The 14,477-nt window shown below is 48.5% G+C and overlaps 1 protein-coding gene across 1 annotated transcript in view; it reads right to left on the reverse strand.

Annotated features, from left to right (window-relative positions):
- Positions 1–398: 398 nt before the first annotated feature.
- The window catches only part of SDC1 (syndecan 1), a 39,320-nt gene continuing 25,241 nt past the window's right edge, over positions 399–14,477 (reverse strand). The window contains exons 2-5 of the mRNA XM_054022553.1: positions 6,139–6,220; positions 4,048–4,556; positions 3,622–3,745; positions 399–2,792 (exon numbers count right to left, since the gene is read on the reverse strand). Coding sequence (XP_053878528.1) covers positions 2,626–2,792; positions 3,622–3,745; positions 4,048–4,556; positions 6,139–6,220 — 882 coding nt within the window. The 3' untranslated portion in view covers positions 399–2,625. The remainder of the gene's footprint in view (positions 2,793–3,621; positions 3,746–4,047; positions 4,557–6,138; positions 6,221–14,477) is intronic.

Genomic DNA, 14,477 nt, shown 5'->3' on the forward strand with positions numbered 1-14,477 from the left:
CTGGCTCTGTCTGTGGCCCAAACATCCAGAAACTGATAGAAAAACACAACTCAGAATATGGAGAAGGAATCTGAAACAGCAGGTTGGTTGTCTGAGCAGCTGTTGGCCTTTGACAGCCAGAGATTCAGGTGGCTCTGTTCCAACTTCTGCTCAGTACTTAAACTGCTCTGCCTCTGAATTGTGTTTCTGGTTAAGAAAGTGCTTCTCCCTGCTATTGTGAAGTGAGAACATGCTAGACTTCCAGGGCCTACTCTTCAAATGCTCTTTCAGGGCTGAAGCTGCTTGTGTAGCTCTATGCCCTTGAACAAGGTTCAAAGAACTCTAGGATTTATGGTTACGTGTGACATTCTGAAAGTGGGAAAATAGGAGCGCTCCCAGATAGGCTGACAGACCACAAGTTATTTGCCAAAAACGCCATTTATTGCATGTGTACAGATAACCAACTGAAGTATATTCCATTAAAATTATGTTTAATTGCACCACTTAAATACAAAACTTCCTGTATGTCAATAACTCTAGTTATCCATTTAGATTACCAAAATATACAGTTATTCTTGGCCTGTAGAAAGGTTGGCAGTACTACTAACGTTGCCCTTTTAAATATATAGTTTCCTGTGGTTTATGAGAAGAATTCTCATAGAAAAGCCTGTTAACAGCATTTCTACATTCCTATACAAAGCAAAGAATTACAGCTATAATTAACAGGCTGGTTGTTGCATTAATTTATAAAAATTCAGTGTAAAAATAAAGGCAGTAATGGACATCAGTTTTGTCTTTAAGAAGGTTAACACAGCTACATTCATACATCAAGGCAATCTCTTGTCCAGAGAGAGTTTGGAATGAAGCAAGTATTTTCTTAGTTTTATTGAGAAATTGAGAAGGCACCAATTTACTCAATTAGCAATTCAGGAATGACCTGCACATCATTTAAATTTTTGAAAAAAAAATCCAAATTGAACATGCAACACATGTGCCTCTGTCAGCAAGTGTTCTTGGATCACTTCCTTTGGCTTGGCAATATAAATATTTACATCGTAAACACTCTCTCCCTCCCCTATACCTTCACTATGAGCAGAAAAAGAGTTCAATTTGAAACAGGCTACCAAAAATAAAAAAAACAATCAATCTAGCTGGCAAAGCAGAGGCAAGGTCTGTGTTGAAATTAAGATTTCCTTCAAACAAAGTTCTTAAAAATGTGTGGTGTAAGATAGACACTGAAGTGAATGATCCTGTACAAGCTACAACTGAATGCATCTACTCTTAGTATATTACATTAAGGACTATTGTATTTGAAAAACCCATTCAAACAACTGTACTTTCATCCAAACAAGAGACTTTTGGGAAGTGTTCCTGTTTAGGCCTATTCTAATCAGTAAGCAATCTAATGACTTGGCTCCATAGGCTAGTTGGGTGATACTGTGGAGATGACAATTATCCATTGCTAACACTCACCTCTATACTAAAACTGAAGATAATATTCTGACATACTTGGGTCTGAAGTTAAAGACCTAAGCACTTATATAGTAGATATTAGTGAGAGCCAATAAAACACCACAACCATTCTAAGCTGCAAGAAAGATTAGTTTAGTTAATATGCTTCTCTGCTCCCTGGTCTTTGGCAGTACAAGAAGCCAGAGATACTTAGTTTGCTGTCTTTCGTACCTTATGTGCCATGTACTGTACACAGGTCTGATGGCACTCATGGCAGACCTAGTTCAAAGTCACCACTACAAACAGACAATGCAGAGAGGTAGATAGCTAGGATATGGCACCAGTTGCCCATCAGAGTCCCACATTGGTGTGGAACACAGTAAGGTATTTCTCATATAAAGACTTGAACATATTTGAGCCAGTAAGACTAGTCTTGACTTGGCACTTATGTGGATGGTTTAGATATGGTTTGTTCCCAAAAGTCATTTCTTGGTTTAACTTCAAAAGGAGCAGAGTGGGGATATAATGCTCAGATACCATTTAATTTCTAGGTTAAAATTAACAGTACATGCATCCAACTGTTAAAGGATCTCATTCCTAGTACTCTTAAAAATCCCAAACCCAGTGATCAAATACTTGTTTGCCTTGCCCCTCCACTCCTTTTCCCAGTTGGCATCTTATGGCCACTATTAAGTGCTATGATCATGGCAACTAGAAAGAGTGCAAGAACCATGAGGTACCAGCTGTTGGTCTTTGTCAAAATGCAGTAGAGACTTTCTAATACACTATACACACAGTGGAGGCCATGAGAGTTTAACAAGGATCTTTAGTACAGATAATTTTGGCCTTGTTAGCTGTTAATTCCTGCTGTTCTCCTAAAGGTCAGTTATATACATACATTCCAGCTCTCCCTCATCTCCTTCCCTCCCAGGAGTCCTTAGATAAGCCAAAGCAAGCTTAGTGGCTTGCAGTCCCATGTTCCACTTCCTTTTTTAAAAAAGGAATATACATTTGTGCAAGAAAGCTGGCTAGGTTCCAGGAATCCAGATGTAATTTGTAGTTATTTTCCAGTGGCAAGGGTTATATCGGATGATTGTATGGCTTGAGTTTAATGCAGAAAAACCACAAGCAGGTTGTATGCCGGGACAGGAGAAGAGTTCAAGAAAGAGGGGAAGTGTTCTGAAGACTAGTGTTTTATGCATAGAATTCTTCTTGTTTCTGTGGTTTTTGGTATCCTCCATTTGATTGTTTTGGTTCATCCAATGAATAGCTGCCTTCATCTTTTTTCTTCATTCTGTACAGCATAAATCCAACTAGGAACACTGCAAAGAGCAGGCCTACTAGTCCTCCAGCAATGACACCTGTGTGTGGGGGGGAAAAAAGTCACATTAGACACTATGCAGGAGAGAGACATTCTGACTGAAATTTATTCCAGAGTTAACTAGTAAGAGCAGAGACCAGTACTATAAAGGCATTTCATAATCAAGTGATTTAATAGGATCCAGAGAGCGTTTTCAAAGTCAAATGGGAATTGGGTACTTCACTTTTTAAGCTTTCAATGGGAACTGAGCACCTAGCGGTCCTCTGAAAGCCTCCCCTACCGAGGCTTTCAATTCCTTCCCAAAAATGGATGACTCCATCTTCAAACTTTCATGTTCCTTCCTCCATTACCTGGAGCCCACTGTACCTAAGCCATGACTCCTACCAACAGGCTATGCTCTAGTACTGCAAGAGGTAGTTACTACTCCCAAGCAAGGATGGGGAAGTTTTCCCTCCGTGTATTACCACCCACTTGAACATGTACCTCAGAGTAACTGGATCGAAACTTTGCAGCACTCTGGTGCTAGAGCAGTTCTGCAGCAGCTTCATTTACATTACCAAGGACAGTCTCTACATGCTATATCAGGTTTGATTTTTACATTGTTCCCACGTTCAATTTGCAACATGCCTGTTTTTATTAGCAATGCATTAATCTAGATATTGACTAGAAGAAGCTCGAGGATCTGGCATCTATATATTGTGCAATACTGCCTTGATTTAGTGTTTTCAGGTTTCCAAACATATCTTGAGCTCTGATAACTAGAGAGTCGAGGTTCTGCATTATTGGGTGGATCCTACAGCAGATTAGGCAGCCACCCATTAGGAGGACTACACAGGACCTTCTATGGCATTCAATGTATTTTGAAATACCTCCTAGAACTTCTTTCCTGTCCATTAACCCCTGGGAAGTTCCAGCAGCTTCAGCATCTCTTGAAGAGTCAACCAGTTCAGATTCCGATAGTATTGTTCGTTCTTCACTAAAGATAAAGTCTCCCTGTGGGAAAGATACAGTGCAAGTCCGTCACATTTCAGCTCACTGATGGAGTTACTGGAAACTTTACATTGACCTTGTTTTGTTATATTTGTAGTTTTTAATATTTCCTTTCAACTGATAGCACAAGAATTTTCCCCACACCCAGCAGTTAACTGCTTATGATGCATCATAATAGTGTGGAAGAAAAAGAAACTAGCTTCATATGTGGAGTGGCACAAAGTTACTACATTCCAGCACTGTTGTATGGCTGTAGCATTGGATATGGCAAAGATCTACATTTGAGATTGAAAATTAGTTCTTACCTGATCCCCAGAGCTTTCTTCGGGAAATGTAGTTTCCTTTTCATCTATAGGGTATATACCCCCGGGTAGAATTGCTGTAGTTGGGGAGTGAACATCTTGCTCACTAATAGTGGTGAAGTTGGGATCAGATGTTTCTTTAGAGACACCAGATGAACTAGAGCTATGGATACTAGGTTCAATTACATGGACTGTGCTTGAGGCTTGTGCAGTGGTTACTCTGACAGTAGGACTGTGAGTAGTTGGACTTCTTGTTAGGGCTGCCTCATTTGTTGTAGGTTTCTCTGCAGCTGAGCCCAGTTTGTGAGTTTCATCCTTATCTGAAAGGACAGCCTTATCTGGCACCACATCACTAGTGGGGGATGATACCGTTTCCTTTTCAGCTGGGTTTTCAGTGCCATGAACTGCAGGTTGGTGAACAGTTGCTCCAGTAGACGTAGTTGACCTTGATGACGAATTTGCATGTTCTAAGGAGATATTGAAGGCAACCACAGGATGGTCGGTCAAGGGACCTACACAAGAATGTTAAGCATTAACTGATGTACAGATGATTCAATAGCAGACAAGTACAAGCAGCTCAGTAACTGTTGTGCTAGCCTTATTATTAAAAGGCAACTTACTGTAGGGCCTGGATTAGACCCAAAAGCAATTAGATTGCTTCATAGTGCCCTGTCACCCCCAAAATCATCCCAAGATTGGATGTGCTGGTTACTCAAGTACTGCCAAGTCAGTACACTATTAGTTGTTAGAACTTGTGCCAAGGAGGGAGAGCAGCCCACTTATCAAGGCCGAACATTCCTTTTTGTAACACACTGACCTGTAAGTTTGCAAGTGTTAACTACTTTTGATCTGCTAGTAACTTAGAATTGCCCTGTGGGGCAGGGAGTCAAAGGCAAGTCTGATAAAACCCAACTAATTTTACCCATCACTAAATTGATCCCAATACTCAAAGACAGAAGACTGTTCAGCACTGCTTCCCACCTTTCTCCTACCCTCAACCCTACCAGTGAGGACATCCCATCTAAAGCTGGTAGCTGGGAATGGGAAGAAGAGTAAAGGGAGAAATAGTATAGGCAGGAACACCAAGTTTGAGTAGCCAGACATCAGAAGTTAATAGTGAAGATTAATCTTAATTTAGGAAAGGGATTAGCATTTCATACCAGAAGGATGGCAAGTCATTTTATCCTCATGGACCAGTTTGAGGAAGTTTTATTTCTTTTGGGGGGAGCCAAAGTCTGGATCAGATTAAATAGGCATTAGTGGTATATAGAAAATTGCACCCAGTTAGGGTCCCTAGCAGTTTTCTATGAACTGTATCACTGTACAGCAAGTTTAACCATTGTTTAATACCTAGATCATAAGTCTTCTGGGACATGGACTGCCTTATTTGGACAAGTCTAGCATAAATTGAGATCCTCATCGGGCATCTAGGAGCTGCTACAATAGAAATAGAACCCAGCATGGAAGATGCATACCAGAGCCCAATTCCATTGAAGGCCTCCTTTGACACTATGGGGTATATAATTAGTCCTGCCTCCCATGGGAAGTCACTACTAGAAGTTGATAGTCTAGTGGGGTCTGTCAGGAGCCCAGAGCTAGGCAGCCTGAGTGAGTTATGGCAGAGGAATTGTGAAGTAGAAGTTCTCATCCAGCTCCTTCCCTCCCTCATAATCCAAAACAGATCGATGGGATAACGTCTTTAACACCTCTACTTTGTTTCCTTCACTTGCTCCATGAATACATGAGCAACTACAGTGGTTTCACATTAGTGGCCTTACAAGTCAGATATGGGTAGGATGTCTTTGTAGACATCTCTGGGATCCTGTTTATTTCCACCAGGAACAGATAATTGAGAATTGAAGTGGGCTTCCAAAAAAAAAAAAAAAAAAAAAAGTGTCTGCTTGTGCTTAAGAGGTAAAACAGCCTAAAATGACTGTTAGGAGCACAGCGCTCCTGAAGGGAAAGACATGGGACACATCAAGTTACCTTGCTCTAGGGAAACAGCAGCCAGGACACATCTTTGCTAAGCTGTGCACCAAGAGTCATGACCTTTATGAATTTATGAGAACCGAGCAGCAGTGCAAGTCCACTCACCAGCGCCAGAGCCAGAAAAAGCATCTTCATCATCGCCAGATGAGTCCAGGTCTTCAGGAGGAAGGTTTAGATTTGTAGTTTGCTTTAAAGAGACAGGACCACATTAGTGAACAGAGTAGCACAAGAGTGATTAATAAAAATAAAAGATACTCCACACAAAAAAGTGCACCATTAGGACCCCCCACTCCCCAAAAGCAAGCATTTGTTGCCATTTAGTACATAAGAATGGCCACACTTTCTGGGTTATTTACTACATATAGTCAGACTGAAAATAGCCTCTTTAGTTCTGGGTTTTATTCAGTTGCAGGTGCTTACATGAAGGAGCCCATCATACTAGAGGCAAGTCAAGTGCAATATGCATCCTGAATGAAGATTCCATTCTTCTTGGACAATCAAAACCAGATTCATCAGTCCACTACTCTTGATCTAGGTGGATTGCTGTACAATAGTTACCCTGCAAATGCAGCGGAGTGCTTGGTTTCCAACCCAAGAGAAATGGACTAATTTGAGGAACATCAACTAGCATTTTGAGCTGCCTTCCAGAAGACAGGGAAAACATTTGCTAGGCAAGGCAGACTTGTTTAAATGAATGCTGTTCATTGAGTTTGTGATTTCCATGCAAGATCTCACCTACTTATTCTTTGAGATCTCCCTTATATCACCCACCATGCTTTGCCAGATGGACAAAAGTTTTGAAAAAAATTGGATTCTGCATGCTTTTTAAATAAACCTGTTGAAAATGAAATTAAAATTTAATACAATATGTTAAGGCCTAAGCTGGTTATAAATAGTTGTAAATGTGAAGCATGTTTTGATGAGCACTTATGTACTGAACATACTTAAGGTTTTATTTTATTAAACAAAACCATGTATATGCTGTTTAATTAAATTCCAGTTACCATCCTAATGCAATTTGACAAATTGTGAGCAAAAAGTTGATTTAGTTAATATTGCTTATTCACTATTTTCTAACATTAAGTGTACAGGAATATGAAAACATTAAGCTAAAATTGCTTAAGTAAACATTTATAATTACAATTGGCCCTCCTAGGTAGCAAGATGTGCCAAATCTAGTGTAAAGACTCTATTAGTTGTAAGTCAATATGCTTTACTGCACCTCTCTTTAGAGGAGAGTACAAATGGAAAAGTTAATTAAAATAGATTTTTTTATTGAGGCTTCCCACTTGGTGATTTAAAATTGCCTTGAATTAAATCAACCCACCCTGATGCTTTGAAAGTACCAGTCTGCCTAGTCTCCCTGGGACAATAGCAGACTACTAGTTTGCAGACTATTGAATGTATTGGAGGAAAGTTTTTGCCCAGACAGGTGTTCAGAGGTCACCTTCCTACAGAAGGCTCAATATGCAGGTAGATATACGTATCTGTGGCATATAGGCAGTTGTGGCAAAGGTGACTAGTGGATTTCGGTCACTTTAAAAACTTGACACTATGAAGTTAACATGAAAGCTTCTTAAAGCACAGCCAAGAGTTTACCCGAGAGCAAAATTAAACAAGGAACAATTTATTACAAGAGCAGGAGTGTTATATATGAGGGTATCCCAGTTATGACATTCCTGCCCCCAAGTACGACCACAATGTTTCAATAGATCTGGTTAGACAATGGCCATCCCTGGAACACAAGACAAGTAGCACAAATAGAAAAGCCAGCTTTCTGTACTGATGTGCTACCCGAGGAATTGCCAGCCTGCTGTGTCTGAAAAAAGTCTAGTTAGACATTTAATCTGCATGTTGATTCAAAGAGTGTCTGTAGACATTGACTAGTTCAGTTTTTGATCAAGGGATTACACTGTTCAGACACTGTGCACACCTCATGGTCAAGGTTTCTCCATGACCTTTTAATTGCAGTTAGATTATACCCAAACAGGAAGCCTTTAATCTCACTGACTAATCAGAGTAGCACAACGTAGTCTGAGTTACGCAGCTGTATTTGAAGGCCGAAAATAAGTTACTAACAGACACTGGGGCCATCTGTGTACTGAAGCAGCACAGGACACTGCTTTCTGGCAGCCTGTTGCGGAGTGTGGGGGAGTTAGGGCCCTGCACCCCTCTTCCCGAGATTCACTGCGACTCTCAACCAGCCAGTAAAGCAGAAGGTTTATTTAAGGACAGGAACACCGTCTCAAGCAGAGCGTGTAGGTACGACCAGACCCCCTCAATTAGGTCCCTCTGGGAGGTTCAGGGAGCTTAGACCCCAGCTTGGGGTTTCCTGCGTTGCACCACCCAGCCCCAACCGAAACTAAACTCCAAGCCCCTCCCGCTGCTCCTCTCCTTTGTCCAGTCTCCCGGGCAGAAGGTGTTAATTCTCCCCACCCCCGTTCCTGGCTCAGGTTACAGCTCAGGTAGCTTCCTTCAAGGGAAGTCCCACATCCCCACTGCAACCCCCCTGCAACATTCCCAGGTCAAATCTGCCCTGCTCCCTGCTCAGTCACATCTCTCCCCCCTTCGAGACTGAACTGAGCGGGGTCACTCTGACCAGTGACCTGGGGAAGTTCAGGGCTCCCTCTCCGGGACAATGCGTCCGCTATCAGGTTGTCACGTCCCTTCACATGGACCACGTCCATGTCATAATCCTGCAGGAGCAGGCTCCATCTCAGGAGCTTGGCGTTGGCTCCTTTCATCTGGTGCAGCCAGGTCAGGGGAGAGTGGTCGGTGTGCACGGTGAAGTGACGCCCAAAGAGATATGGCTCTAGTTTCTTGAGGGCCCACACCATGGCCAGGCATTCCTTCTCGATGGCCGCGTAGTTCTGCTCCCGGGGTAGCAACTTCTTGCTCAGGTACACGATGGGGTGTCTCTCCCCCTTTTCATCCTCCTGCATTAACACCGCCCCCAGTCCTGTGTCTGAGGCGTCGGTGAACACCATAAAGGGCTTGTCAAAGTCTGGGTTTGCCAGAACTGGGCCACTGACCAGAGCCTCCTTCAGCGCCCGGAGAGCCTCCTGGCACTCCTCGGTCCAGACCACTTTGTCTGGCTTCCCCTTCTTGCACAGCTCAGTGATGGGGGCGGCTATGGCGCTAAAGTGGGGCACGAACCTCCGATAGTACCCTGCCATCCCAATAAAGGCTTGGACCTGCTTTTTGGTTTGAGGAGCGGGCCAGTCTCTGATCACCTCCACTTTGGCTGGTTCCGGCTTTAGGCAGCCGCTTCCCACCCGGTGGCCTAGGTAGGATACCTCAGCCATCCCCACCTTGCACTTCTCCGGTTTTACGGTCAGCCCAGCCTTCTGGAGTCGGTCCAGCACTTGTCTAACCTGGGATATGTGGTCCTCCCAGGTCTGGCTAAAGACACAGATGTCATCGATATACGCCATGGCAAAACTCTCCATCCCCCTCAGTAGCTGATCCACCAGGCGCTGGAAGGTGGCCGGCGCTCCCTTGAGGCCGAAGGGCAGGGTCAGGAACTCAGAGCCCCAGAGGGGTGACAAAGGCCGATTTCAGCCTGGCATCTGCATCCAGCGGCACTTGCCAATAGCCCTTTGTAAGATCCATGGTGGTAAGGTACCGAGCACCTCCCAGCTTGTCTAGGAGCTCGTCCGGCCTGGGCATGGGGTAGGCATCGGCTACAGTGATGGCATTGAGCTTCCGATAGTCCACACAGAACTGGATCGACCCGTCCTTTTTGGGGACCAGCACCACCGGCGAGGCCCAAGGGCTGGAAGACGGCTGGATCACCCCCAAAGCCAGCATGTCATTGACCTCTCTTTCCAGGTCCTGAGCAGTTTTCCCTGTGGCTCGGAAGGGGGAGCATTTTATAGGCGGGTGCGATCCTGTCTGCACCCGGTGGACAGTCAGATTAGTGCGTCCAGGCTGGTTGGAAAACAGCTGTTGGTACAGATGCAGCACCCCTCCGATCTCAGCTCGCTGGGCAGGGGTTAGCCGATCAGAGAGGGGAATTGCTTCCAGGGGGAAGCCAACTCTTGTCCCAGGGAATAGATCTACTAAAGGGTCATCTCCCTGCCCCTCCCACTGTCCACACACTGCCAACACCATATTCCCCCTGTCATAATATGGCTTCATCATATTCACATGGTACACCCGGTGGTGGTGTGCCCGGTTCGACAGCTCCGCCACATAGTTTACCTCGTTTAGTTGCTTGACAACCTTGAAGGGCCCTTCCCAGGCGGCCTGGAGTTTGTTTTTCCTCACGGGGATGAGGACCATCACCTGATCCCCAGTGGCGAAGGCGCGGGCCCGTGCTGTGCGGTCATACCAGACCTTCTGCTTCCTCTGGGCTCTGGCCAGATTCTCCCTGGCCAGGCCCATGAGCTCGGCAAGTCGTTCCCGGAAGGTCAGGACATACTCCACCACCGACTCTCCGTCAGGAGTGGCCTTCCCCTCCCATTCGTCTCTCATCAGGTCCAGGGGCCCCCTTACCCGCCTTCCATATAGCAGTTCGAAAGGCAAAAACCCGGTAGACTCCTGGGGTACCTCCCTGTAGGCAAACAGCAGGTGAGGTAAGTACTTGTCCCAGTCCTGCGGGTGCTGATTCATAAATGTTTTCAGCATCATTTTTAGCGTCCCATTGAACCTCTCCACCAGCCCGTTGGATTGGGGGTGATATGCTGAGGCCCAGTTGTGCCGGACCCCACATCTCTCCCACAAGCACCGGAGTAGGGCAGACATGAAGTTGGACCCTTGGTCCGTCAAGACTTCCTTGGGGAACCCCACTCGGCTGAAAATGGTCAGCAGCGCATCCGCCAGAGTGTCTGCTTCAGTGGACGATAAGGGCACTGCCTCGGGGTAGCGGGTGGCGAAATCTACCACCACCAGGATGTATTTCTTCCCAGACCGGGTCGTCTTGCTGAGAGGTCCCACTATATCCATGGCCACCTTCTGGAAAGGCTCCTCTATGATGGGCAAAGGTCTCAATGCTGCCTTCCCCTTGTCCCGGGCCTTCCCCACCCTCTGGCAGGGGTCACAGGATCGGCAGTACTGCGGACGTTGGTGAAGACCCCGGGCCAGTAGAAGTTCTGTAGCAGCCTCTGCCTGGTGCGCCGGATCCCCTGGTGCCCTGCGAGAGGGATGTCATGGGCCAGGTACAGTAGCTTGTGGCGAAACTTCTGGGGAACCACCAGCTGCCTCCTGATCCCCCACGACTCCACTTCCCCCGGGGGAGCCCACTCTCGGTACAGGAACCCCTTCTCCCACAGGAACCTCTCCTTGCATCCTCTCCTCATGGTCTGTACCACACTGAGGTCAGCCAGGCCCCTTAGCTTCCGCAGGGAGGGGTCCTTCTGCAACTCTGCCTGGAACTCGGCGGCTGGGGAAGGGATGGGGACCTGCTCCCTCTCATCGGCTGGGTCGGAAGCCCCAGCCACCCCGCGGCCTGTCTTTGGGTGTTCCCTCCCCACCCGGGAAGGGTTCGGTGCCTCCGGTGGGACATCCTTCCCAAGGTCAGGGCGTAGTGCCCCTCGCCGGCTCTGGCTGCGGGTCACGACTAAGGCGGTCTGGGGGCTGCTTGGCCAGTCCTCTAGGTCCCCCCTCGCCCCCCATCAACACCTCAGTGGGCAAATGGTGGTGCACTCCCACGTCCTTGGGGCCCTCCTTGGCCCCCCATTTCAGGTGTACCCTCGCTACGGGAACCTTGAATGGGGTCCCGCCCACCCCGGACAGGGTCAGGAAGGTGTTGGGCACCACCCGATCTGGGGCCACCACCTTGGGCCGGGCCAGTGTCACCTCTGCGCCCGTGTCCCAGTATCCATAAACTTTCTTCCCATCCACCTCCAGGGGAACAAGGCACTCGCTCCGCAGGGACAGCCCCGCGCCAACCCTGTAAACGGAGAACTTTGAATCCGGAGCATCTGGCCCCCCAGAGAAGCTGGCCGGGGGCCCTTCTCTCTCTTGAGCAGTTGATAAGCTGCCAGCCCCTCTTGCGTGGGAAGCCTGCCCCTCATCCGTCTGGGCCTCTACCAAGAGAACCCGGTGCGGGTTCGGTCTGCTCAGTCTGTCTTTGAGCTTGGGGCACTGGGCCCGAACGTGGCCTCTTCGGCCGCAGTAATAGCAGCTCATGTCCCGTGGGTCCCCTCGAGCCGGTCGGTTGTCCCTGATGCTGGGCATTCCCCGTGGGAGGGGATTCCCCATATTCCCCTTTGGGAGGTCCCAGGGTGACTCTCTCTGCATCGCGGCGGGCCTGTTCCTTTGGGGCTCCTCCCTGCCACCCCCTGACCGGCTCTTTACAAACTCATCAGCCAGCTGCCCGGCGTGTCGCGGGTTCTCTGGCTTTCTGTCCACCAACCACAGCCTCAGGTCGGATGGGCACCGCTCATACAGTTGCTCCAGTACCAGCAGTTTAATCAGGTCCTCCTTCGTCTGGGCCCCACCAGCCCACTTGCTGGCGTATCTTTCCATGCGGACGGTTAGTTGCAGATATGAGATCTCAGGGGTTTTATCTTGACTCCGGAACCTTTCCCGGTACATCTCAGGAGTCAGCCCAAACTCACGTAGCAGGGCCTTTTTGAATAGTTCGTAGTCCCCTTTCTCTGCCTCTCCCAGTTGGCGGTACAATGCCACGGCTTTGGGGTCTAGTAAGGGGGTAAGGACCCGGAGTCTGTCCGCGGGATCAACCCGGTGCAGCTCGCAGGCCGTCTCAAAGGCCTCCAGGAAGTCATCCATGTCCTCCCCCTCCTTGTATGGGGCCATGATGCACTTATCAAAGCTCCGTGCAGTCCTGGGTCCCCCCTCACTCACCGCAGCCGGGGGTTCGCTGCCCTTCAATGTCGCCAGTTCCAGGTCATGCTGACGCTGTCTCTCATTCTCCTGTCTCTGTCTCTCTTCATGCGGACGCTGTCTCTCTTCATGCTGATGCTGTCTCTTTCTCCTCCCGTTCATGCTGTCTCTGTTGTTCACGATCCTCCAGCTCTCTCAGTTTTAGCTCTTTCTCCCATTCCAGCCAATTCCGCTCCACGGATGCCGAACGTCGCCGGGAGGATCCTCTGCTGGCCGGCGAGCTTCGCCGGGAGGGTCCCCTGCTGGCCGGGGGGGCCACGGCGCCTTCGGTATTTGCTGGGCTCCTCCCCACCCTTCCCCTAGGCATAGGAAGGAGGGGTCTCGGGAAGCCCTCAGCAGCCGGCTGACCACTCCCAGCTGGGACAGACACTGGTGCCTGCGCTGCATTTGCCAGGCTGCTTCCCTGAGACACAGGGATCAGTTCATTCGCGCGATCTTCCGCCTCTAGCTGGGCAATGAGCTGTTCTTTGGTGAGCCTCCCAATGCGCAGCCGCCTCTGCTTGCACAGCTCCACCAGGTCGCTCTTAAGCCGCTTGGCATACATCTTCCTGCTGGCCACTCACCGGCCTGTGTGCTCACAGCTCCCCACAGTTCCCAGGGGGCCCCCTAGTGTGCCAGCACCTTCTCGAGGTCACCGCCTCTCTGCCAGGGTCGAGCTGCAGACTCCTCCGCCCCTGGGACCACTCGCTGCGATCCCCCCGGGGGACCCTGTTACTGCAAAAGTCCTTCTCGCTGGTCACACACTCCCAGGGGTAATAACAGTCTCTCTCCCACTCTTCAGCAGGCCTGGTCCCCGTCAATCCCCCTTCGTTTTACTGCTCCCCAGTCACTTACTGCAGGAAGCGCCGTCCACGGGGTGCAGTAGATCCCACTGCTGCCACCAGTTGTTGCGGAGTGTGGGGGAGTTAGGGCCCTGCACCCCTCTTCCCGAGATTCACTGCGACTCTCAACCAGCCAGTAAAGCAGAAGGTTTATTTAAGGACAGGAACACCGTCTCAAGCAGAGCGTGTAGGTACGACCAGACCCCCTCAATTAGGTCCCTCTGGGAGGTTCAGGGAGCTTAGACCCCAGCTTGGGGATCCCTGCGTTGCACCACCCAGCCCCAACCGAAACTAAACTCCAAGCCCCTCCCGCTGCTCCTCTCCTTTGTCCAGTCTCCCGGGCAGAAGGTGTTAATTCTCCCCACCCCTGTTCCTGGCTCAGGTTACAGCTCAGGTAGCTTCCTTCAAGGGAAGTCCCACATCCCCACTGCAACCCCCCTGCAACATTCCCAGGTCAAATCTGCCCTGCTCCCTGCTCCGTCACACAGCCACAGTAGAAGTACTTGATCATGAACGTTACTATTGGAGTACTTCCCATCAGTCATTACAGACACTGCTTGCTACTCAGCTACAGTTGGAGCCAGAGGCAGGCCAGGCACAAGTGCGTTCTAGTCTCCTTCTCCACCAGAAGAGTTCTAGCCAAAGTGTAGTTCAGTTACTGTCAGAACTCACATGGCACCACTGTGCTCCAAAAGTACCTAATACAGCCTTTGACGAACCACATGATGGAAGCTTATGATCGTAACACTGATCCATTAGTGTGCACGATATTCT

The sequence above is a fragment of the Malaclemys terrapin genome, chromosome 3, assembly GCF_027887155.1.
Source record: "Malaclemys terrapin pileata isolate rMalTer1 chromosome 3, rMalTer1.hap1, whole genome shotgun sequence".
NCBI lineage: Eukaryota > Metazoa > Chordata > Testudines > Emydidae > Malaclemys > Malaclemys terrapin.